Source organism: Procambarus clarkii, chromosome 59 (genome assembly GCF_040958095.1).
Source record: "Procambarus clarkii isolate CNS0578487 chromosome 59, FALCON_Pclarkii_2.0, whole genome shotgun sequence".
NCBI lineage: Eukaryota > Metazoa > Arthropoda > Malacostraca > Decapoda > Cambaridae > Procambarus > Procambarus clarkii.
The window spans coordinates 22,469,254-22,496,338 of record NC_091208.1 but is presented as its reverse complement, the minus strand read 5'-3'; the positions used below and the strand labels follow the sequence as shown (position 1 = coordinate 22,496,338).

General features: G+C 43.4%; 2 protein-coding genes across 2 annotated transcripts; one reads left to right on the top strand and one right to left on the bottom strand.

The window, feature by feature from the left end:
• Positions 1–8,194: 8,194 nt before the first annotated feature.
• On the top strand, positions 8,195–27,085 carry CCAP (Crustacean cardioactive peptide). Its single transcript, XM_045758749.2, has 6 exons — positions 8,195–8,307; positions 23,927–24,041; positions 24,646–24,703; positions 24,931–25,049; positions 25,205–25,318; positions 26,216–27,085. Exons 2-6 carry the CDS (start codon positions 23,937–23,939, stop codon positions 26,234–26,236), a joined length of 417 nt encoding a protein of 138 aa, XP_045614705.1. The 5' UTR covers positions 8,195–8,307; positions 23,927–23,936; the 3' UTR covers positions 26,237–27,085.
• Positions 12,984–13,493, bottom strand: LOC138353748 (leucine-rich repeat-containing protein 40-like). The gene has a single exon (XM_069307142.1). The coding sequence runs from the start codon at positions 13,491–13,493 to the stop codon at positions 12,984–12,986; it is 510 nt and encodes a 169-aa protein (XP_069163243.1).

Below are 27,085 nucleotides of genomic sequence, written 5' to 3'. Positions count from 1 at the left end.
TTTGTCTCTGCCGGCGCCGGGAATCGAACCCGGAATCTAGGATTACGAGTCCAGAGCGCTGTCCATTCAGCTATCAGGCCCGCCATATGTGTGTTGTTGTGTCTGTATGTGTCTTTCTCGGGGCTCTCTCATCACCGTGGTCGCTCTGCCTACACAGACACACTTAAGTGTCTCGGGCAGGTCAAGTCAAACACTTGCCAGAGTCACTTCTGGCACTCACAGTTCCTTTCACACTCTCAGCGGTCACTCCCGTCACTCTCACCTCCTTCACGCCACACCTGCAGCACACACCTGTGTGTACACAACCCACACCAAGCCTGCAGCACACACATGTGTGTACACACCCCACACCACGCCTGCAGCACACACATGTGTGTACACAACCCACACCAAGCCTGTAGCACACACCAAGCCTGCAGCACACACCTGTGTGTACACAACCCACACCACACCTGCAGCACACACCTGTGTGTACACAACCCACACCAAGCCTGTAGCACACACCAAGCCTGCAGCACACACCTGTGTGTACACAACCCACACCAAGCCTGCAGCACACACCTGTGTGTACACAACCCACACCAAGCCTGCAGCACACACCTGTGTGTACACAACCCACACCAAGCCTGTAGCACACACCAAGCCTGCAGCACACACCTGTGTGTACACAACCCACACCAAGCCTGTAGCACACACCAAGCCTGCAGCACACACCTGTGTGTACACGGACAAAAATCCGACACAGGGACCACGAACGAGACGTAAACACTGTGAAGGTGATGTGACTGTTAATGGTGAATGTAACCATAATGGAGTGACATGTGGGTCAAGAGACCAGGCTAACAGGCGGAGTGTTGTTAGTGTTCGTTCATTAGTACATGAAGATCGCTCAGTCTCGACATCGGAGGTCAACCCTAACATCCCTCTGTCTACCAGCAGCGACCAACATGTCAGAGAACAGGAGACTGAAGTGGCTGGGAGCCAGAACGCAACCTTGTTTAATCGTTTGTAACAGCAAATGCGTAAGTCACTTCCACTCTGATTATCGCTTCATGCAGGTCGGCGTTCAATCTCCGACCGTCCAAGTGGTTGGGCACTATTCCTTTCCCCCCTGTCCCATCCCAAATCCTTATCCTGACCCCTTTCAAGTGTTATATAGTCGTAATGACTTGACGCTTTTCCCCTGATAGTTCCATTCCATCCTGGTGAGGACCTTTCCTGCCATACAGACCAGAGAAAGTCTTCAAGACGTCCACTTCACCTTGTAAAGGTGAATAAATCGTTGAAGTCTTAAGTGATACACTTATGTTTCCACATCTCAGAGAGCATCTTAGTGAGCCTCTAAGTTACCTTTGGTCCGCCCAACTTGTAGACTTCAGCCAGACTGGAGTCACCTCCACGAGTGTTCCAACTGGACAGCAGGTCACTTGGAGCCAGACGCTTGGGGCTAGACTCACTTAACTTTGCAGGATGATTGGTGTCAGGTAGAGTACTGTCATAGGCTGGTCGGCGATTGGCCCCATTGTTCCCATTATCCAATTAAAAGAGGGTCGGCATCCATGACGTTCCATCATGTAATCAGTGATGAGAGATGAAAGGTAGCTGGCCCAGTCCCTAAAATATAATGTTCTCACCTTGGAATATGCTAGATCACCATATTCCAAGCAGAATAAGCAGTCTATCCTCCTAAAATGAAAGTACTTATAGTAGTAACTATTTAGTGGAAGGTACCAACATGTTGTGATGGACCACCATCCCTACATAGTAGTAGGCATCCATCAGTCTCAGGAGACTATGGAGTTACGCTCTGGTTGTCGGTCTGGAGAGGCCTCACCAGGGCGCAAAGCCTGGGTAGGTTGATACGGGGGAGAAGCTGTTACCCAAGCAGCAGGTCCCCCCTCTCATACTGTATTTTATATTAATGAATTTGGACAAACCAAAAAAAAAAAATTTTTAACTGCTAGATAAATATTAACCCAACTTAATCTCTGCCAGCAATCATCGGCCCAATAAATGCTATTTTTGGCCTAACATAGCATATATATATATGCTATTCTAGATATTGGAATATTTGTTTGGTTTCAACTTTTTTTCAGGACGCTATAAAATATAAAATTAACAATGTAAAAAGTGGTTTACTGGTTCTCCATCAATACATCTTGATGCTTTGGACCAAATAGTTACTATAAGTATCATTTCAGGAGGCTTTGGGTTGTATCAGGACCTGCCATAGTCCCTGATACAGTTATTTTTTATTATTATTATCATGAAAGATATTATTTGATAATATTTTAGGTAGGAGAGCGAGTGAGTGAGAGAGGTGCGATACTCGTCACATTACTGGACCCTGGCGACCACACTCACGCGGAAAGTGGTAATTGGCGAATGGCATTCAGAACTGCACGCCCACATCAACACCCACATTCACATCAATGCCCACGGCCACATCTACGCCCACATGCGCATCAACGCCCACACACACGCACACGCGCGTGTGTGTGTGTGTTGGGTCAAGGGGGGGGGGGGACACTCGGGGCCCCCGGGGCCAGGCCAGGTCAGCCCCGCGGGGTCTGAGAGCACTGTTGTGTACGGGACCAGACGCCCCGTGGACCATCACACTGCTAATGTACACACTTCCAACACTTTCCTCTATACTGGCTGGAAGGTCTAGACGCACGCGTGTGTGTGTGTGTGTGTGTGTGTGTGTGTGTGTGTGTGTGTGTGTGTGTGTGTGTGTGTGTGTATTCACATAGTCCACTACATAATATTCTTATAAAGGAGAGCGGGGCCTAGGACAGCATTTTGGGTTGAATTAAAAAATAATAGCTTAGTGGACGAAAGACAGTATTTTATTTATATTTAGAAATCCATTGAGCTTTCGTGTCTCTATAAAATAACATATAAATTGACATAGACATTGAAATACATTGAAATATGGTGTTTATTAATCTTGTTTATCTGTATCTATTGCTACCCAGTCTCCCAATCTTTATGTACCCAATCTGAACATCTTTACCATTGTGATCATTGCTGTCTTATATGTGCTGTCAATCTACTGTATGGTGTCTATTAATCTTGTTTAAATTACTAATCAAGCTGTCAATGTAATCAATCAGAGCTTTAATATAACAATGTGCTTTAATATACTTACTAAGCTCTCTCATCTCATTTTTCTCTTGCAATGTATCTTTATCATTTATCAATTCTGATAGAAATTACCTACTTAAAATTATCTGTTAGATTAAGGACCTGCCCGGAACGCTGCGCGTACTAGTGGCTTTACAAGAGTGTAAATACTGTACTATCCAATGTATTCTCACAAACCCAATGTACCTTCTTGGATATATATAAATAAATAAATAAATAAATACATAGAATTTGGCATAAATAAATGCTGCTATACATTCATACTCGTATAAAAAATACAGACTTATAAAGATGCTTGCATACATAAATACTATTATACAGACACTAGAATACACAGATATAATTATACATATATACTGATGTATAGAGATACTCACGTAAATGGTATATTATTGCAATTTTATACATTTGAGCAGCGGAGACTTGGCACAGCTGAAAGCGTTGTGTTTGTTTACATTTTGCCCGCCATGATGGGGTCCCTTTTATTTAGAAATCCGTTATATAATCACAAAGCCATTCTGTAGTCTTCTAAACATATTTCATATATATCTATTTTTTTATCCAAGATTTATTATTTCAAATTTTTAACTATTTATCCAATTAATCAAGTAGAAATTGAGTTTATAGAGCATGCGAGGAGGACTTTCCACCTATCACGGTAATAACGAGGTCACACACCTTTAACAAGGTCAGGCTAGGGGGGATCACGGACCTTGTCTGGTCATTAAACACTACTGTGAGGCAGAGAGGTGCCAGTGGACAGCCTCTCACGCCTCAACAAACACATGGAGTTCAAATCCATTCTCTCAATTTTGTTTTGAATGAAGCCTAATATAATTAGTATTTTTTGTGTTATTCTGAATTCTAAGGTTGCAGAAGGAGGTAATATTAATATATATATTATATCCAGAAACGAAGTCATATGTTAAAAATAACTGGAAAAGTAATATTAGTAGTGGTAGTTATGTTTGGCATTTACCAGTAGTTATTATACACAATTATTCGAAGAAATTACCTTCACATAAAAATCATTATTTGTAATTTAAATGGAATAAATATCATAATATTGATAAGCCAATTGCTTTATTGTAACGGGACCAATTATGTCATTTAGATGAAAGGATTTCTTAAATAACTCTCGTATCCCCCACTACATTTTGATAAATTTACAACTCGTGTATATTGTAACTACGCCTGTTTGCGTGTGAATATATATTATATAACTGTTACACGTATATACTCAAATGTATTCTTTAAGTTGAATATCCCGTCTACGGCAGCCATTACAGTGACGTCGTCAGGGAGTCGGTTACGTCCCGATGGTCAGGGATTCATTTCTCTTCCGCGCATCTTAGCCTATTATATAAAATCTGATAACTTGAACTATGAACTTCATTATCATACAATACAAATTACAGTAACTTTTCAAAAGATACTGTAATTGTTATTACATAACATACACATATATATGTGTTTTAATTATCACAAACACTTTGAATTAAGCAGTTTAGTGAGTGGTTTCAGTCACAGCAGAAGTATTCGAACCATACGAGTCTTAGTTCAACCTGGATGATGACTGAACGTCTGGCTGCGACGCGTATTCAACAGCTGCTATTGATACGATGTCTGGCGCACATATCACTGGGAATACAGGTAAGTTGATAGTTGTTTAACAGTTAACAGTCCAGGATGGTGCAGTGGTAAGAATTCGTTTGGAGCCCCGAGCCTCGCTAGCGATTTGGTCCGGGTTCCTGAACCCTGGCCAGGGAAGATAGTCTGGATTCCAAAGGACACCTAATATTTATGTGTGGCCACTGGGCGTTGATAGTCTTCCCCTTGGTCCTCTTCGGGGTGAAGGTTCGGTAGGGTAGCCAAACTTTCGCAGCAATGTGAAGCAAAATGAACAAAATATCAGTTAACAAGCTATATAAAGCAGTAAGGTTTATAGTTCCACAACTCTGAAACATCGTGACCCCCAAAACCTACAACGTTACCAAACCCTGACCTTTTGTACCATTGTAGGCTTCTTTAGAAACTTATTTATAACCTAAGAATTGTTTTTCGACTAGGCTATCAAAATATATTAAAATGTGTGTTTTTGAAGATGTATCAGTAAGTTGTCATTTATGGATAAGCAACGCTACATGAGATATGTTAATGTAGGTTAGGATGAGAGCATGTGTTTACCAGCGACCTGAAGTGGGGACAACGACCACCAAATATGGCGCAGGGAGGAGGCGCGTAAAACGATACACCAATCTAAAACTACGATAACTAGGAAACCAGACAAACCCATGGCAGGCATAACGATGACGACGATCTTTCGTTCTCTAAAGAGGCTGAACAAGACGATTTCATATATAACAAACACCACAGTAGGACAAACAAGGGGCCCGCGCGGCCTGAGTCCCAACACATACCCAATTTTAGGACAAATTCTCCCATTCAGAAAAACCTTCATCATTTCTTTTTACCCAATTTTAGGACAAATTCTCCCATTCAGAAAAACCTTCATCATTTCTTTTGAAGACAACTTGGATAATAGTGTTTTGATAATAAGAGAACTAGATGCTATATAAATTGTCATCCACACAGCTGTGGATCCTCTAGCGACTGAGCTACGAGCAGTCTTAAAAAAATGTAAGATTCCCGGAGTAACTTCTACTGCCAAGCTGGAATTAATTACTTTCCCTGACTACTACTGAAGCTAAGAGGAGTTAGTGATCAACGCCTATAATAATAATAATAGAACAATAAAACAAATTAGTTTGTAAACAATACGACAATAAAACAAATTAATTTGTAAACAATAGAACAGTACAACAAGTTTATAAAAGAACAATAATACCAACACCAATAATAAAATGAATCAATAATTGAATAAACAGACATATGCATCGAAAACAAATTATTAAAAGCCAGAACAAATATACGTATAAAAGCCTATGGAAAAATCTATCACGGGATTAATTTCCCCCCAAAGCCTATCAACAAAGGCGCGTGTGATAGCATTACTATTTTGACTCTCTTCCTGTCCAATGTCAGAAATGTGAAATGAAATGAATAATTACTTTATTTAAACAGAAAATAATGTTTTAATCTTTCAGATAAAACATTAAGCCGTTCCCTTTTTTTAAAGCCTAATGTATGTATATATATATATATATATATATATATATATATATATATATGTATATATATATATATATATATATATATATATATATATATATATATATATATATATATATATATATGGCAGAGGAAGAAGTGAGGGGAATGCAGGTAAGGATTGGGTTGGACAGGTTCACAAGGCTTGGGTATATACATGCAAATGTTCACCTCTCGCTGCTCTCTGGCCTTGCGCTCTATCCCTGTGACTCTGACTCTATATTGTTAGCTCTAATGCTTTCCCACTAACTCCCTCTCTATCTTGAATGTCTCTCAAGCTCTAGTTCTCTATGTAGCTCTAGTTTTGTTTGTTTATCTTTCTGCCTGTCTCTCGCTCTGTCTATTTCTGTAACTAGTTCTCTCTCTCTCTCTGTCTCTGTCTCTCTCTGTCTCTGTCTCTCTCTCTCTGTCTCTCTCTCTGTCTCTCTCTCTCTCTCTCTCTCTCTCTCTCTCTCTCTCTCTCTCTCTCTCTCTCTCTCTCTCTCTCTCTCTCTCTCTCTCTCTCTCTCTCTCTCTCTCTCTCTGTCTCTCTCTCTCTCTCTCTCTCTCTATATATATATATATATATATATATATATATATATATATATATATATAGAATCTCGCTAGCTCTAGTTCTCTTTCTCTATAGCTGTACTCTTTATAGCTCCAGTTTTCTATCTCTAAAGCTCTATTTCTCTCTCTGTATCTTTAGTTCCCTCTCTATCTCTAGTTCTCTCTTTTTGTATCTATTGCTTTAGTTCTCTCTGTATCTCTCTAATTCTACTATTTTAATTCTCTTACTAACTCTAATACTCAATACCAGCTCTTTGGCTCTATGATTCCAGTCAAAAAATGGCCTCTATTCAGTCAAAAGTTTCCACGAACAAGTAAAATCGTCCACGAAACAAAAAAAATTGTCCACAAACACAAAATCGTCCACGAAAGAAACAACATTGTCTTCAAACAAGCAAAACTGTCCACACACAACATTTTCCATGAACACGTAAAATTCTCCACGAACAAATACACTATACTCAAGCAATTTTGGTTCCAGAACAAGTAAATGTTTCCCAAGAGAAGTAGAAATGTCTCTTGAGTCCCTTTTTAATGAAACTCGATCATATTAGAGGAAAATAATATAAATTCGAGGCCAATCTCATCCGCTCTAGAAACAGTGTTCCCTCAACAATATACTCATTAATAACTATATCTTCTCTCAGTTCAAGAAACACTGAATAATCTCGTTTCCACAAAGATAATCTTCCCCATATAATAAAAATATATTTCTTGCAAGGTAAATCACCTTTGTTCTAGGAAAAGTGTGCATAATGTACAAGAAATTAGTTTCAATTTAATAAATATGGTTCATGTACCCCTGTCTGTACTCTCGGTCTGTTAGGCAAATCATCCCAAAGAATGAAAATAGTACCGCGTGTCTGGGGGATGATAAAACTCTGCCTCTTTCGAAGGAAAATAGTTATTTTTTAATATAAAATGTAGCCTGTGGAGTATTGTTATTGTAATCACATGTTAGGAGGGTCAGAAGGCGCCGAGAAGGGCGGGAACTGTGCTTGGCGGGAACTGTATTTGGCGGGAGTGTGGGCGGCCGCTCAAACATTATTTTATTCACGATTAACAAATACCCGTTACAATCAATGTTTACTTGAAATGTTTGGGTCTTAATCGCTTATCTTAAAGGGGAAGTTATTCTCGCGTGATTTTTTGTCTTATTCATCGTATCTGCTATTCATGATAAGTTGTTTTAATAATTTGCATCTTGGCAATGTGGACACTATGTTCGCCAATCAGGAGGTAGGAGGGCGGTGACGTCATGACCGAGGGGACCAATGCATGTCTGGGTGTTCGGTGAACTGAGCCAATGGGAAGCGTTAGAGTGAGTGACGTCACCGGGCGGGCGTTTCATATAAAGGGCGGGTGTTGGAGGGGAGTTACAGGAAGTGGACAAAGTTTGTCAGTTGCATCTGAGCCACCGAACAGTCAACACAGGTAGGTCGCGCCCTCAACCTCCCAACCCCATTCACCAGTCAACGATTTCCCTGGAGCAAGTTTCTCCAGCCATCAGCAGCTTCCTTATTTTAAGTAAGCTGCTGAAAAAAAAAATTCATTATATATCTTCTTTGGAAGTAATGTTCAAAAATAATAGTTTTAGAGCACGTAATATAGTAATTATACTTTATCCAGTCACCCTGTAATTATTCTCTTGTACAGTAGTGGAACCATTGAGCAAAGGGAGACGTAACTAAGGAGTAGTAGGTCGTATTAACACGTTGTAAGTGTGTATGGTTACCGTCTCTATGGTTGCTGTTGAGGAGCACTCTCTTCCTCCCGGCTGTCATTGACAACAAGAGATGTGCCCAGAGTAGTCCAACACTGCTCCCTGTTGCCCACAACGGCTCCCTGTTGCCCACAACGGCTCCCTGTTGCCCACAACGGCTCCCTGTTGCCCACTGTTGCCCCCAGCAGCTCCCTGTTGCCCCCAGCTGCTTCCTGTTGCCCACAGCAGCTCCCTGTTGCCCCCAGCAGCTTCCTGTTGCCCACTATTGCCCACAGCAGCTCCCTGTTGCCCACAGCAGCTCCCTGTTGCCCACAGCAGCTCCCTGTTGCCCACAGCAGCTCCCTGTTGCCCACAGCAGCTCCCTGTTGCCCACAGCAGCTCCACTGTTGCCCACAACTGCTCCCTGTTGCCCACAGCAGCTCCCTGTTACCCGCAACTGCTCCCTGTTGCTCCAACCTGTTTCCGTTGACCACAACTCCCCACCAACAGTAATCATTGACCAGCTAAGATAATCCTTCCCACCTCAACGCACCAGCTGTCTATTGACGCTCTGACCCACAGATCGGAGCCGTTGGCCACCGCTGTCAGTCGACGCTAACCGTTGTTAATCGACGCTAACCGTTGTTAATCGACGCTAACCGTTACCAATCAACGCTAGTCGTTACCAATCAACGTCAGTCGTTGCTAGTCGACGCTAGGCGTTGCCAATCAACGCTAGCCGTTGCAAATCTACGCTAACCGTTGTTAATCGACGCTAGCCGTTACTAATCAACGTCAGCCATTGCTAGTCGACGCTAGCGGTTGCTAATCAACGCTAGCCGTTGCTAATCGACGCTAGCCGTTGCTAATCGACGCTAGCCGTTGCTAATCAACGTTAACCGTTGTTAATCAACGCTACCCGTTTCCAGTCGAAGCTAACGGTTACTAACAGAGGGCACCCCGTACCCACCGTTGCCCGTCACGTGGTTCCAACTTTATAATACCCCGCTAATGCCCAAAAGTTTCCGTCATTAGCATAATACCGAATTCTTAAAGAGAGGTTTAAGCGATATATAATGTCGACTTCAGAGAATATTTTAACCGTATTTAACTTAGTTTCAAACTTGCCTGTATATTTTAACGCTAAATGTATTTGTGTATGAACCTTGAAAAATACACCTCTCTGTATATATATGTATACACATCTTATCTTGAGATGATTTCGGGGCTTTTAGTGTCCCCGCGGCCCGGTCCTCGACCAGGCCTCCACCCCCAGGAAGCAGCCCGTGACAGCTGACTAACACTCAGGTACCTATTTTACTGCTAGGTAACAGGGGCATAGGGTGAAAGAAACTCTGCCCATTGTTTCTCGCCGGCGCCTGGGATCGAACCCAAGACCACAGGATCACAAGTCCAGCGTGCTGTCCGCTCGGCCGACCGGCTCACATGCTGGTATATTTTTTCCCGTGGTTATAAAGGTATGTTTTTTCCATTTTATGTAAAATATGTCGTTCCCTCATTATTAAATTTGACAGTGACACGGTGTGTCTTTGTGAAATATATATATATTTTGAAATATATGGAAATTATATATTTCTTCATGTTTATCTATATAAAAGTCTATATAAATTGTATCATATGTGTTTGGTTGTCACAAGTTGGAGGTCAGACGTTTTGGGTTAACTTCACCGAAATTTGCACAGGGAATGCTGATGGGTAGGGGCCTAACATGGATGGGTCTGGGTTGGCCCCATTGTTCTCAGTAAAGCGTGGCCAGCGCTCATGACGACCCAAATAAAGTAGGTGGTGACTGGAATCGGGTTGACCCTCCCCCCCAAAAAAAAAACTAATTAAAATCAATAATTTGTCTATTTTGTAAAACATTATGCACTGACATCAGCAAATTAATAAAAAATTATACTCATCATAATTTGCTCATAGTGACCCAAGCACTGGGTTGACCAGCTGCCGGGTCGACCCGAGCACCGCCGGGTACACCCATCTAGGGCTGCATCTATAGGTCACATATGCAGAGCATTGCAGGTTTCTCAAATAGGAAAATCAGTAGGAGCCGTAAGGAGGTTTCGAACTTATGCGCGAGGTACAAAGCTACATTCGAACCCTCTTCGCGGCTCCTACCCATTTTCTCATCCTGTTCGTGTGATTTCTTTGTGCATTTCTCATTTGGGTTCAGATATATATCTTTATTTTATACTTAGTTAAGTTGCCAGTGATGAAGTAGTTAGGGGAACACTACGGAGCGGTGTAGTGGGTGAATAGGGGACAGAAAACGGGTAGAAATGGGTAAGAGAAAACGGGAAGTGATGGGTAAGACAGAAAACGGGTAGTGAAGGGTAAGACACAGACGAGGTGGTAAGCGCAGGTAATCGCCAGAAGTAAGCGCAGAGCATCTAGACAGAGTTGGCTGTCCACGTTTCCTTTCACCTGACGCACCTGTTCACCCAGCAGTAAATAGCTCCCCGTACCGTAGCCGAACGCGACGCCATCACTTAAATATATTTCACAGATATTGATTGTGTCATATATTAAGCATATAATGTATACCATTTAGTATATCAGGCTATACCTCTTCTAGTCATGGTCAGAACCTCAAATACAGTTTAGTATTTATTACATACAATATACTTCAAGAGTTTGCTGATTAGACTTGTGAGAGCTTGGTCCAACAGGCTGTTGCTTGGAGCGGCCCGCAGGCCCGCATGGCCACCACAGCCTGGTTGGTCCGGCACTTCTTGCAAGAAATTGTCTAATATTTTCTTGTCCAATTTTGTTCCTTCAGTGTTTTTCATGGTTGGTGGGAGGGTATAGAACAGCTGTGGACCTCTGACGCTTAGACAGTGTTCTCTGACTGTGGCTATGGCACCTCTACTCCTCTCTGTACCTATGGCACCTCTACTCTTCACTGGTTCTATTTTGAATTTCCTTCCATACCATTGGCTCCAGTATGTTGTTAGTTTACTGTGCAAATTTTGGACTCGACCTTCCAGAATGTTCCATTAATATATTACTCGACACCTTTCTCTCATGTCCTGCCAGAGAGTACATTTTAAGAGCCTTGAGACGGTCCCAATAGTTAAGGTACTTTATCCTGTCTATGTATGCCGTGTATGTTCTCTGTATTCCCTGTATGTCAGCAACCTCTCGTGCTGTGAAGGGGGAAGTGAGTACCGAGCAGCACTCAAGACGGGACAGCACAAGTGACCTACAAGTCAGAGCACTGTGGTGGGATCCCTGGATGTGAAGGTTCTCATAATACATCTTATCATTGTCCTGGCCGACGCTATGTTTGCTTGGTCTTGCTCACTAAACGTTGGGTCGTCTCATAATCAGTACTCCCAGATGCTGTATACCTTGTTTGGTCTTATATATGGAGATTTGATGATGTGTACTCATCTAGTTGTGCTTGCGGGGGGTTGAGCTCTGGCTCTTTGGTCCCGCCTCTCAACTGTCAATCAACTGATGTACAGGATCCTGAGCCTACTGGGTTCTGTCATATCTACACTTGAAACTGTCTATGGAGTCAGCCTCCACCACATCACTGCCTAATGCATTCCATTTGTCAACCACTCTGACACTAAAAAACTTCTTTCTAACGTCCCTGTGGCTCATGTGGGTACTCAGTTTCCACCTGTGTCCCCTTGTTCGCGTACCACCCGTGTTAAATAATCCATCCTTGTCTATCCTGTCAATTCTTCTGATAATTTTGTGTGTGGTGATCATGTCTCCCCTAATTCTTCTGTCTTCCAGCGACGTGAGGTGCATTTCCCGCAGCCTTTCCTCATAACTCATGCCTCTTAGTTCTGGGACTAGCCTAGTGGTATACCTCTGAACTTTCTCCAGATTCGTCTTATGTTTGACAAGATATGTTTACCTGAATTTACCTGAGGGCTACTAACACTAATGACCTCGACGAGGACAGGACGCCGGCGGCTTGTCGAAGCCGCCCCCCCCCCTTTGAATTGATGATCTTTTCCAATTTTCCATACTTTTCCAGTACGGGCTCCATGCTGGGGGCTGCATACTCCAGGGTTGGTCTTACGTATGTGGTATACAAGGTTCCGAATTCCTTACACAAGTTTCTAAATGCAGTTCTGATGTTAGCCAGCAATATATGCGTGTGTATGTGTGTGCGTGTCTGTGTGTGTGTGTGTGTCTGTGTGTGAGTGAGTGAGTGTGTGTGCGTGTCTGTGTGTATATATATATGTATGAGGACATGTATGTATGTACACAAGTGCACATAAAACCACTTAATAGCAAGAAAACCTGCCTCTCAATCAGCTAATTACCGGACAGTTAGTGTAAATTGCTGTGCTAGTCCCAAGGGTGACGGACGGGGCTGTTATTGGGTGAACAGACTCATCAACACCACCTGAAAGGGACCTGGGAGTCAATGGGGATTAGAGCAGGAGTCTAGGGCATTGATATCAACGAGGAGGGAGTCTAGGGCATTGATATCAACGAGGAGGGAGTCTAGGGCATTGATATCAACAGGAAGGGTGTCTAGGGCATTGATATCAACAGGAAGGGTGTCTAGGGCATTGATATCAACAGGAAGGGTGTCTAGGGCATTGATATCAACAGGAAGGGTGTCTAGGGCATTGATATCAACAGGAAGGGTGTCTAGGGCATTGATATCAACAGGAAGGGTGTCTAGGGCATTAATATCAACAGGAAGGGTGTCTAGGGCATTGATATCAACACGGAGGGAGTCTAGGACATTGATACCAACACTGAGGGAGTCTAGGGCATTGATATCAACGAAGAGGGAGTCTAGGGCATTGATATCAACAGGCAGGGTGACTGGGGTCCATGATATCAACGTCTGGCCTGAGGAGCTAAGTGTGTGTAGTGGTAAAGAGTTCGCATATTTACTAGCAGGGAAGGTTCCGGAGCGCATAGAGCAGGGGTAAAAATATTTGCTGGCAATTGGCTAATTTTTCACGTCCATTTAACCAATCGCACGAGTCGAAAGCAACTCTAGAGAGGTGACCAATCACATTGCGTGGCTCGGCAATCTCATGGACTAATCAGTTGCGCAGTTAGGAAGCAGGAATCACTAATCCCTGGCGAGGAATAATATCTCTGGATACCAATCCCTGAGTGTATTCGCGCACTACCCCTCAAGAGCCGACCAATCATAGGCGGAAGACGCTGGCTAGAAGAACCAATCACAGTACCTTACCTTGAGGTGCTTCCGGGGCTTAGCGTCCCCGCGGCCCGGTCGTCGACCAGGCCTCCAGTAGAGGCGAATCCTCTACTGGTGGATTCGCAGTAGAGCGAATCCTTCCCATATTTCAAGACCAATGATAAACCCAATAAAATATTCCGAAGGAAAAGTATTCGAGGTTATCTGAGAGACAGAGGAATAGATAGAGAAATAGATGAATAGCGATAAAGATTGATAGGGAGAGAAAGAATGCGCATCTCGTTGCGACACTGGAAGAGTCTTGGAGCTGGAAGAAGCGTTGAGAGAGCATTGAGATCCAAGATTGGATCCCGCGGTAAGTGTTGGCGTGTAGGTGCACCGGAGAGCTCCAAGGACACACACACACACACACACACACACACACACACACACACACACACACACACACACACACACACACACACACACACACACACACACACACTGACAAAAGTGTTGATCAGTGACGAGGATAAATTACGAGGGAACGAGCAAGCATAATATTAGACACAAAAGCGAATAGTCAGTTATTGGAAATGTGAATGTATACATATATATATATATATATATATATATATATATATATATATATATATATATATATATATATATATATATATATTCCATGGAAAAACTATATAAATGGAGGTTAAACATACTATTGAACCAGAGCTGCCTTGATGGAGTGGCTCTCCCCAGTGGAATATACGATCTATCTTGAGGTTATCTTGAGATGATTTCGGGGCTTTTAGTGTCCCCGCGGCCCGGTCCTCGACCAGGCTTCCACCCCCAGGAAGCAGCCCGTGACAGCTGACTAATACCCAGGTACCTAATTTACTGCTAGGTAACAAATGTATGGAGACAAATCCTATGGAGATGGAGACAAATCCTATACAAAGACTCCACTCATAGATTTGGGGAACAGCACACACACACACACCCTCCCGGAGCCCAGGAGCTGAAGCCCAACCAACGCATACACAGGTGATCAGGTAAGTACAGTTTGAATGAAAGTATTATTATTAGTAACAGTCTCCGTGGTGTAGTGGTAAGACACTCGCCTGGCGTTCCGCGAGCGCTATGTCATGGGTTCGTATCCTGGCCGGGGAGGATTTACTGGGCGCAATTCCTTAACTGTAGCCTCTGTTTAACGCAACAGTAAAATGTGTACTTGGATGAAAAAACGATTCTTCGCGGCAGGGGATCGTATTCCAGGGACCATAGGATTAAGGACTTGCCCGAAACGCTACGCGTACTAGTGGCTGTACAAGAATGTAACAACTCTTGTATATATCTCAAAAATTAGGTGAGGATAGTGGGAGAAAGAATACTAAAATATGGGTATGTAAGTCCGTAGATTATCACCTAGTTAGCTTTTTTTGACACACTGTACTCCACTTCATATAGTCTAGGGCAGCTGCACTAATGCAGATGTACCTCATGTATTAATAAAAAAAATACGGTACGGTGCTATTAATACGGGCTCACCATAGCCCGTGCTACTTGGAACTTGTTCAGAGTAGCTGAATCTATAACAACAACAAGGGTGCTATTTTGTAAATAAACAATAACCATATTCGTTTTCCATGGCTACAGAAAACGGGGAATGGAAATCCTTCAATCCTTCAAAAGGCAACTTGTAATTAATTTGGCCGGGAAAGATCAAACACAAAAAAATAGGTGTACAAATTTTCCAGATTTTAATTTTTGGAACAGATTTTTAACCTGTGACCTGGGGCCAGATTCACGAAGCAGTTACTCAAGCACTTACGAACGTGTACATCTTTTCTCAATCTTTGACGGCTTTGGTTACATTTATTAAACAGTTTACAAGCATGAAAACTTGTCAATCAACTGTTGTTATTGTTATAAACAGCCTCCTGGTGCTTCGGAGCCCCTTAACTGTTTAATAATTGTAAACAAAGCCGCCAACGATTGAGAAAAGATGTACAGGTTCGTAAGTGCTTGCGTAAGTGCTTTAGTGAATCTGGCCCCTTAAGGAGTATATGAAGCCTAGTGTAACTAGAGCTGAATAACAAAATTGAATTTGAATTTTATATTTTGATTCACGAAGCAGTTACTTGCGTAACTGCTTCGTGAATCTGGCCCCTGGTTACCAGCTGAGCGATGCTTCCCGCGCTACACAGCCGCCACGTGGGCGACACTATGTAAACAGTCAGATCAGCTGACCTGTGTTTACATTGCCACGCTCTTCACGTAATTATACAAAAAATAAATCACAATTTAGTTACTTCGACAGTTTGTGGCATTTTTACTTTGGGAAGTTGAACGTATTTTATTTCCTGATTTTTTTTTTCATTGGCGTATAGAATTTAGAGTTTGTTCTGTCTGTCTGTCTCTCTCTCTCTCCCCCTCCCTCTCTCTCTCTCTCTCCCTGTCCCTGAAGCAGCGTGGCCCCTGGCATCGCTCTGGGCTGCGACATTCCCACATCAGGTTTGATGAGTTGTGTTTGCCAATTATGAATGAATGTTGGAGCCTTTGATGCAGCCGTGATTGAGCATAAACACTGCAACGTAATTATTTACACGCTTGTAAAAGAATTTTAAAACAGCTTAGTTTTCCATCCAAAAGCTTTGGATAATTTTGCAGCCACGAACCATGCAATTCACGACAGCTTTGCAAAGCTTCAAGCTGCAAGTACACTGAACAAGCTGATGGTGGAACATGGTTAAGAGGTTCTTAGCGTTTGGAAAATAAGGCAAAAGCTTACTCAAGCAACTTCAAGACAAAAAACAGTCTGAGCCGCTTGGGGGAAAAAAGTCTATTGTGATATTAATGATTTTCTTTTAATTGGGCAAGATAGAACTGGTCGATACCTGAGTTTGTAGTCTATGTTGTTGTTGTTGTTCTATGTTACTACTCTCTCTGTCTGTCTGTCTGTCTCTCTCTCTCTCTCTCTCTCTCTCTCTCTCTCTCTCTCTCTCTCTCTCTCTCTCTCTCTCTCTCTCTCTCTCTCTCTGTCTCTCTCTCTCTCTCTCTGTCTCTCTCTCTCTGTCTCTCTCTCTCTCTCTCTCTCTCTCTCTCTCTCTCTCTCTCTCTCTCTCTCTCTCTCTCTCTCTGTCTCTCTCTCTCTCTCTGTCTCTCTCTCTCTCTCTCTCTCTCTCTCTCTCTCTCTCTCTCTCTCTCTCTCTGTCTCTCTCTCTCTCTCTCTCTCTCTCTCTCTCTCTCTCTCTCTCTCTCTCTCTCTCTCTCTCTCTCTCTCTCTCTCTCTCTCTCTCTCTCTCTCTCTCTCTCTGTCTCTCTCTCTCTCTCTCTCTCTCTCTCTCTCTCTCTCTCTCTCTCTCTCTCTCTCTCTCTCTCTCTCTCTCTCTCTCTCTCTCTCTCTCTCTCTCTCTCTCTCTCTCTCTCTCTCTCTCTCTCTCTCTCTCTCTCTCTCTACCGTCCACTTAGGCTGGACGGTAGAGCGACGATCTCGCTTCATGCAGGTCGGCGTTCAATCCCCGACCGTCCACAAGCGGTTGGGCACCATTCCTTACCCCCGTCCCATCTCAAATCCTTATCCTGACCCCTTCCAAGTGCTATATAGTCGTAATGACTTGGCGCTTTCCCCCTGATAGTTCCCTTCTCTCTGTGTTTACCTGTTTCCGTCAAGAGGAGACAGAAGACCTAGGTAGGAGCGTGGAGGTAGTAAAGAGTGTCGACTGGAGGCAACAACTGGAGAGAACGAGAGGTAAATGAGGCACTAAGGCTGTAGAGGAGCTGGAGAGGGGGAAGAACAGCAAAAGAGGAGGAGGAAGGGCAAAAAATAGAGCAAGGGGGGTGCAAATGTGAGACCCCCCTGGCTCTTCCCAGCGGTTCTCAGTGTTCTAAACAGGAGAAAAGTTATCCCAGAGGGATTCGTAATGACCGACTGGTCGCAATGGTTCATGCAATTCCCAGAAATTCACTGAAGGGTCAGCGGTATTAGCTCTTGGTCCCCGCCTTTCTAACCTTGATAATGTGTTATGTCCACTGCATACATTTCTCTGTAACACACACACACACACACACACACACACACACACACACACACACACACACACACACACACACACACATACACACACACACACACACACACACACACACACACACACACACACACACACACACACACATACACACACACACACACACACACATACACACACACACACACACACACACACACACACACACACACACACACACACACACACACACACACACATACACACACACACACACACACACATACACACACACACACACACACACACACACACACACACACACACACACACACACATACACACACACACACACACACACACACACACACACACACACACACACACACACACACACACACACACACACACACACACACACACACACACACACACACACACACACACACACACACACACACACACACACACACACACACACACACACACACACACACACACACACACTCTTCCCTGCTCCCCCAACACAGTCAAAGGGTAGCTGAGCAACCTCCCCTCACCCCCTTACCCCTCAGTGAGAGGTGAGAGAATGCCTACCAGAGGCGAAAACCTGCTCTGTAGGATGAGAGTCGACGCCGAACTACAAATTGTTAGGAGGATTGCCGCGTCCATTGTTAGTGGCAGCAACAGGAAGGTGGAACGAGAGAGAGAGAGAGAGAGAGAGAGAGAGAGAGAGAGAGAGAGAGAGAGAGAGAGAGAGAGAGAGAGTCAACCACTATTCCCCCATCAATTTCACCCCTGGTCTAATCCTCCAATCACCCACCACCCTTATACTCAGACCTTCTTAACAAGCGTGTTTAAATGGTTCAGTGACGTAATGACTGTTACTGCTGATTGACTGACTTTCTTCTCCTGTTGTTAACATGTTAGTGCTTGTTTCACTTGTGTTTTGTAAACTGCTTAAGACCATTATCAGATTGCTGATCTTGAATAGCATTATGTACTATGAGTGCCACGAATATACCATGGGTGCCATTAAGAATATGTTATGGACGCCGGGAATATTTGATGGCACCAAAAATATACCATAGGCGCCAAGAATATATCGTGGGCGCCATGAATATACCACAGCCACCAAGAATATATCGTGGGCGCCATGAATATACCACAGCCACCAAGAATATACCACAGACACCAAGAATATACCACAGCCACCAAGAATATACCACAGACACCAAGAATATACCACAGACACCAAGAATATACCACAGCCACCAAGAATATACCACAGACACCAAGAATATACCACAGCCACCAAGAATATACCACAGACACCAAGAATATACCACAGCCACCAAGAATATACCACAGACACCAAGAATATACCACAGACACCAAGAATATATCACAGCCATCAAGAATATACCACAGACACCAAGAATATACCACAGACACCAAGAATATACCACAGCCACCAAGAATATACCACAGCCACCAAGAATATACCACAGCCACCAAGAATATATCACAGACACCAAGAATATACCACAGACACCAAGAATATACCACAGCCACCAAGAATATACCACAGACACCAAGAATATACTACAGGCACCAAGAATATACCACAGGCACCAAGAATATACCACAGGCACCAAGAATATACCACAGCCACCAAGAATATACCACAGCCACCAAGAATATACCACAGACACCAAGAATATACCACAGCCACCAAGAATATACCACAGGCACCAAGAATATACCACAGCCACCAAGAATATACCACAGGCACCAAGAATATACCACAGGCACCAAGAATATACCACAGCCACCAAGAATATACCACAGGCACCAAGAATATACCACAGGCACCAAGAATATACCACAGCCACCAAGAATATACCACAGACACCAAGAATATACCACAGCCACCAAGAATATACCACAGGCACCAAGAATATACCACAGCCACCAAGAATATACAACAGCCACCAAGAATATACCACAGACACCAAGAATATACCACAGCCACCAAGAATATACCACAGCCACCAAGAATATACCACAGACACCAAGAATATACCACAGCCACCAAGAATATACCACAGACACCAAGAATATACCACAGACACCAAGAATATACCACAGACACCAAGAATATACCACAGACACCAAGAATATACCACAGCCACCAAGAATATACCACAGCCACCAAAAATATACCACAGCCACCAAGAATATACCACAGACACCAAGAATATACCACAGACACCAAGAATATACCACAGACACCAAGAATATACCACAGACACCAAGAATATACCACAGCCACCAAGAATATACCACAGCCACCAAGAATATACCACAGCCACCAAGAATATACCACAGACACCAAGAATATACCACAGACACCAAGAATATACCACAGGCACTATGAATATACCACAGCCACCAAGAATATACCACAGACACCAAGAATATACCACAGCCACCAAGAATATACCACAGCCACCAAGAATATACCACAGACACCAAGAATATACCACAGACACCAAGAATATACCACAGGCACCAAGAATATACCACAGCCACCAAGAATATACCACAGCCACCAAGAATATACCACAGACACCAAGAATATACCACAGGCACCAAGAATATATCACAGACACCAAGAATATACCACAGACACCAAGAATATACCACAGACACCAAGAATATACCACAGACACCAAGAATATACCACAGCCACCAAGAATATACCACAGACACCAAGAATATACCACAGCCACCAAGAATATACCACAGCCACCAAGAATATACCACAGACACCAAGAATATACCACAGGCACCAACAATATACCACAGACACCAAGAATATACCACAGGCACCAACAATATACCACAGACACCAAGAATATACCACAGACACCAAGAATATACCACAGACACCAAGAATATACCACAGACACCAAGAATATACGTTATTAACCCATTTCATAAGTAAAGGTTATGACACATAATTTAAACTCGATGTTGTGAGCGATTACTAAAGAAAAACAGTAGAAAAAGAACTTAAACTTATGGGAACTGAAGTGTGAGAAGCTAACCTCATTACTCAGATATATTTGATCACTTTATTTATTAGTTTTATAATAATAATTATTATGAACACATATCTTGCTTCATCTTCCAACATCTCGTTCATTAAGCATTTTCCTGCAAGTTCTTTGGTGACTCGTGGCTATTAAAATACCAGAAGATATTAAGACGAGAAGGTGTTGAGAGCATCATAAGGATCTCATCTCTGGTCGCCATGACAACCCGAGCAACCGCTAAGCATCCATGGAGGAATGTGTGTGTGTGAATGATCTGAAATGATTATTGCATCTCTCTGGTCGGAGGCTGAAGGCCACTGAAGGATATATATCACTCGGAGGACATAATTTGATATTTTTATTATGATAATGAGGAAAGTTTAGCCATCAAAGGATCATAAATATGGTATAGATTTATTATATTATTAGTCTGTAAGTTACGCGGTTATCTGATTTTCGAACTCTGGTATTTCTGGTGCAAGTGTATGTGTGTCAGGTAATATGGAGTGTTAGGAGGTGTCTGTAGGTGTGAAGGTGTCTTAGGGTGAGGGGTAGGGGTGTAGAGAGATAGTGGGGGTGTGTGTGGGGGTGTGTGTGGGGGGGTGTGTGGGTGTGTGTGGGTGTGTGTGGGGGTGTGTGGGTGTGTGTGGGTGTGTGTGGGGGTGTGTGGGTGTGGGGGTACAGTAACATGTAGAGTCTCCAGAGTGATAGTGAACAAGAGGTCCTAAACAATGCTATACAATCCTTGAAATGTACAGCCAGGAAAGTTTAATTAATTACACACACACACACATTATATATATATATATATATATATATATATATATATATATATATATATATATATATATATATATATATATATATATATATATATATATATATATATATATATATATATATGTCGTACCTAGTAGCCAGAACTCACTTCTCAGCCTACTATGCATGGCCCGATTTGCCTAATAAGCCAAGTTTTCCTGAATTAATATATTTTCTCTAAATTTTTTCTTATGAAATGATAAAGCTACCCATTTCATTATGTATGAGGTTAATTTTTTTTCATTAGAGTTAAAATTAACGTAGATATATGACCGAACCTAACCAACCCTACCTAACCTAACCTAACCTATATCTATAAGTTAGATTGGGTTATGTAGCCGAAAAAGTTAGGTTAGGTTAGGTTAGGTAGGTTCGGTAGCCGAAAAACAATTAATTCATGAAAACTTGGCTTATTAGGCAAATCGGGCCTTGCATAGTAGGCTGAGAAGTGAGTTCTGGCTACTAGGTACGACATATATATATATATATATATATATATATATATATATATATATATATATATATATATATATATATATATATATATATATATATATATATATATATATATATATATATATATATATATATATATATATATATGATGAGTGGTAGAGATGAGGACAAGGCAGGTAACAAAGAGTGAGGCACAGAAATACAGAGAGACACAGCCACCTGCAGCAGGAGTCTTTGCATTGTTCATGTCAGAGGCTAATGGTGTCTTTGTTTGGGGGACCATTTTGGGGGAACTGGTGTGAGGAGCTGTGGGGGGTAGTGTGGGTGTGACCCCTGCTCTCTCTCTCTCTCTCTCTCTCTCTCTCTCTCTCTCTCTCTCTCTCTCTCTCTCTCTCTCTCTCTCTCTCTCTCTCTCTCTCTCTCTCTCTCTCTCTCTCTCTCTCTCTCTCTCTCTCTCTCTCTCTCTCTCTCTCTCTCTCTCTCTACACTACAAGGTGATCGTGACACAACTAGCACCGGAAAGTTACTTAAACCAAATAACTTCTTCTGTATGTGGGAAGGTGTTGACCATAATAAACTACTAAGGAACCCAAACACTCGGCCAAGACTGCTTACACAGCTTGAGCTGGAATATCACCAGAATAAGCAGCACCGGACTGGAGTCCACACCTCGTCAAACACAAAATAGAATTAAAAAATACAGAGCTTCGAACCATACTGTTTGGACAAGATATGACAGCTCAAACGCGGAGTCCTAGACAAGAGAAGAGCACATGATCACATCATACAAGATACTGTGGGGGTAATGGATAATGTGGAGAGAACATTCAGTCCAGCTTATAATGCACCCCAACATCTCCGAGACGGTGCATACAGAGCTAAACCTCATTACCTGAAGGTAATCACTCACACATCAACATAATAAGCTATACCGCCTCCTCTCTCTCTCTCCCTCTCACCTCTCTCTCTCTCTCCTCCTACCTCTCTTCCTCTTCCTCTTCCTCCTCCTCCTCCTCTTCCATATAAGTTAATTAGCAACCTGAGCACAAGGCAACACTCCAACACCGCTAATGTTTGTCTTTCATTTGACTTTTTGTATGTTTTAAATCTATATTTTATGTTGAGAGTGTCTTTGTTATATTGGGGTGTTACCTGGGTAGGTGACTCTGCCTCCTGGCTAATCTGGCAGGATTAGGAGGATCTAATCCTGCTGATTAGGACCTTCTGATGCTGTCTTCCTGATGCTGTCATCTTCATGCTGTCCTCCCCCCTCATGCTGTCCTCCTCATGCTGTCCTCCCCCCTCATGCTGTCCTCCTCATGCTGTCCTCCTCATGCTGTCCTCCCCCCTCATGCTGTCCTCCTCATGCTGTCCTCCTCATGCTGTCCTCCTCATGCTGTCCTCCTCATGCTGTCCTCCTCATGCTGTCCTCCTCATGCTGCCCTCCTCATGCTGTCCCCCCTCATGCTGCCCCCCCCCTCATGCTGCCCCCCCTCATGCTGCCCCCCCCCCTCATGCTGCCCCCCCTCATGCTGCCCCCCCCTCATGCTGCGGTTCATCAGCACTCCTGCAAGCATGACCAAGTGCAGAATTAACTTACAACATCATTACATGTGCAAATTTCTCGCCGCTGATTTAGAATTATGCATTAGGAAAATATTGAGTTTGTCCCGTCTAGAAAATGTTGTGGCTTTCACAATGTTTGGGGAAAGTTTTTAAATTTACGGCGTGTGTAATGTTTTCAAAATAACATTAATCAAACAGCGTGTGTATATATATATATAATATATATATATAAATCTATTCCTTTTGCCTACAGGTCCTCAATTATGTCGTCTATCTCCTCACTCGGGCGTGCGGGCGTGATGGTGCTTCCCGCCCTGCTGTTGCTGGTCCTGGCCGCCCACGCCCACGCCGGCCCACTGGCTAAGAGGGTATGTACACACCCACACACACACAGTATATATATATTATGAATACAGTGCATAGGAGATTGTAAAGAAAGTTAGAAGTAGCGAGAGGTAAACAGTAGGTCTGTGAGACAATGTTTGTGTCTCCAGTCCTCGTCATCCACTCAAACTTCGCGCCAACATGGCCGCCTTTGTCATGAAAATGGCAGCGGTAATGTTGCTCTTGGTTCGTCATATGTGCCATTAGTACCTGTGTTTCCTGTCCTAGTTAGTGTGATGGTGTGCTCCACCATGGGGTTAGTTGCGTTCACTCTATGTGTTGCTGCTTTGGGTTTTTTGACAAGGGGGGAAGGGGGGTTTATAGGTCTGGTAGGCTTATCTAGAAGCTCTCATGCTACGGTGACCCGGAATTATAAGTTTTTCAGTTACTTTCTTTTACATATTCTCTCTTTCTCTCTCTTTTCTTATATATCTATTTGTTTGATGTTTACCTTTTCATGCTGGTGTTCTTCCTGCTGTCCTCAATACTCTCCGTCACATTATACGGACTGTGTTATGTTATAAATTATATTGTATTATACTGATATTTTACATCAAATGATTACATTAAATATCTCGTCTCTTGCAGGATATTGGAGACCTCCTCGAGGGCAAGGACAAGCGACCTTTCTGTAATGCTTTCACAGGTAAGGCAGAGAGAGAGAGAGAGAGAGAGAGAGACAGAGAGAGAGAGAGAGAGAGAGAGAGAGAGAGAGAGAGAGAGAGAGAGAGAGAGAGAGAGAGAGAGAGAGAGAGAGAGATGGTCCAAATGTTAGGGCACCATTCCTTCATTCCGTCATTTGCCCTCCCGTGTGCAATATAGTGTTACCGAGAGCGGTTGAGTCTGACAGTACCCTTGTCTGCCGTGTTGCAGGGTGCGGCAAGAAGCGGTCAGACCCCGGCCTGGAGGGCGTGGCCTCCAGCTCCGAGCTCGATGCCCTCGCTAAACACGTCCTGGCTGAGGCCAAACTGTGGGAGCAGCTCCAGAACAAGGTACTCCATCTCCGTCTTCTCCTTCCCATAGCCTAATGACGTGAATAATAACTTCTCGGTGTAAAAGCTTCCTGATGTTATTACCGCATCTTGACCTCAGTTCGAGCCTCGCGTTACTTATTAAAACGTATTTGTAGTATTATGAATTATTTCAGATGGAAGTGATGCGGACCCTGGCGGCCCGCATGGAGAACCACCCACTGTACAGGAGGAGGAGGTCCGCCCCTCAGGACCCCCGCCACCACCTCACTACATCTCCCAAACAAAAGGTAGCGACACATCTCGCCCATTTACGGGCTCACCATAGCCCGTGCTACATGGACACTTCGTCCTGAGTAGCTAAATCTTTAACAACAACAACATCTCGCCCGTCACTAGTACATCACTTTCTTATAATAAGGTGCCATACAAGTTACAGCCCCGCTCCTGTGCCAGGTAAGTCCACTACGGGCTCACCATAGCCCGTGTTACTTGGAACTTTTTGTTCTCAGTAGCTGAATCTATAACAACAACAATGTGCCATAGGTAGACCTATTCTAGTTGAGGCGTAGGTGTAGGCGTCGGCCTGGCTGGCTAACTGTTCACTACCCAATACTCTTGTCCAACTGAGATTTCAGAATGTCGTTTCTTCAAGAGTTCTAATTTATGTAGCCATTTAAAAGTACACAACCGGTTAGGAAAGACCCCTAGTAATGGTCTGGGGGTCAGGCCATCACTGGCCTACCCCCATTGGCACATAAGCACACTGACCTCCATTATCCATTGGAAGATAAGCGCGGTATCTACCAATGATGTTCCCATGACATTTTCCACATTATTTTGACCATCTACATACGGAGTCTGAAGTGACTGACAGGGAAACTCTCTCACACTCAAAGAAAACAATATCTGATAGTTAGACGCAAGTGATGTATCTCCTTTGTTGAAAATTGGAACCACATTAGCAACCTTCCACGACTCTGGCACTCCGCCTGACTCTAATGATTTATTAAATATAGTAAACAATGACTCGCAAAGTTCCTCTTTGCATTTCTTTAGTACCCTGGCAAACACTTCGTCCGGCCCCTGGGATGTAATGCATAATGTAGACCTGTGTGCTGGCGGAGGGTCGCGCCACCGTCCCCTCACGAAGCTTGCTCACCTGTGTGTGTGTTCTCCTTCCACAGGTGGAGTCTGAGAAGCAGTAAGAGGAGATAAGACGAGTGTGGTGGTCTCCCCCAGGGGTAACGAGCCAATATTCCATCCCTCGGGGGTTTAAGGGGAACCACCACCCCCCCAACTCATCACCACCTCCCTGTTACGACCCCTACCCCTCTCCACCTGCTCTACAGTCACCACTACACTACCACTCCTCCACAAGACTCATCTTACTCATCACGCGGTGTTATAAAGTAGTGTACATTTGGTCCACTGGAGTACCTATCGACGTAATATATAAAACTGATCAACAAACTTGTTATGGCCCACCAGTCAACGTATACTTATTGAAAATGTTTTAGAAATCAACAAAATATGTTTACATATATATATATTTTTCCTCATATGAAAATGTTTGCTATTTCACTGTATTTTTAGATGTTCTAAACATGCCGGTCGTGTGCCGCCGACTACGATGTTACCTTCGATCACATACGGTAGCGGGGTTGTTCCTGCTCTTGGAACACTGTTTGGGAGAGTCCGGGGCTCAGATCACTGTGTGGGAGGTCCCAAGGAGCTCTGATCACTGTGTTGACTGTCCTGGGGGCTCAGATCACTGTGTGGGAGGTCCCGAGGAGCTCTGATCATTGTGTTGGAGTTCCTGGGGGCTCTGATCACTGTGTTGGAGGTCCAGGGGACTCTGATCATTGTGTTGACTGTCCTGGGGGCTCTGATCACTGTGTTGGAGATCCTGGGGGCTCTGATCACTGTGTGGGAGGTGTTGGATCAGTGAGTCACACCTCAGTAAAGTCTTACTACCGACTTTGTGTTTAGGAGATCTGACCTGGGATTGTATGGCCTGGTGTTAAAGCAAATTACAGCCTTTACGTTCCTCCGAA

Bases quoted from the DNA above. Each gene is read 5' to 3' on its own strand.
- CCAP (XM_045758749.2), top strand. From the start codon at position 23,937: ATGTCGTCTATCTCCTCACTCGGGCGTGCGGGCGTGATGGTGCTTCCC. The intron at 24,042-24,645 runs GTATGTACACAC...CGTCTCTTGCAG, and splicing joins CCGGCCCACTGGCTAAGAGG to GATATTGGAGACCTCCTCGA. The intron at 25,050-25,204 runs GTACTCCATCTC...GAATTATTTCAG, and splicing joins GGGAGCAGCTCCAGAACAAG to ATGGAAGTGATGCGGACCCT.
- LOC138353748 (XM_069307142.1), bottom strand. From the start codon at position 13,493: ATGCGCTCCGGAACCTTCCCTGCTAGTAAATATGCGAACTCTTTACCA.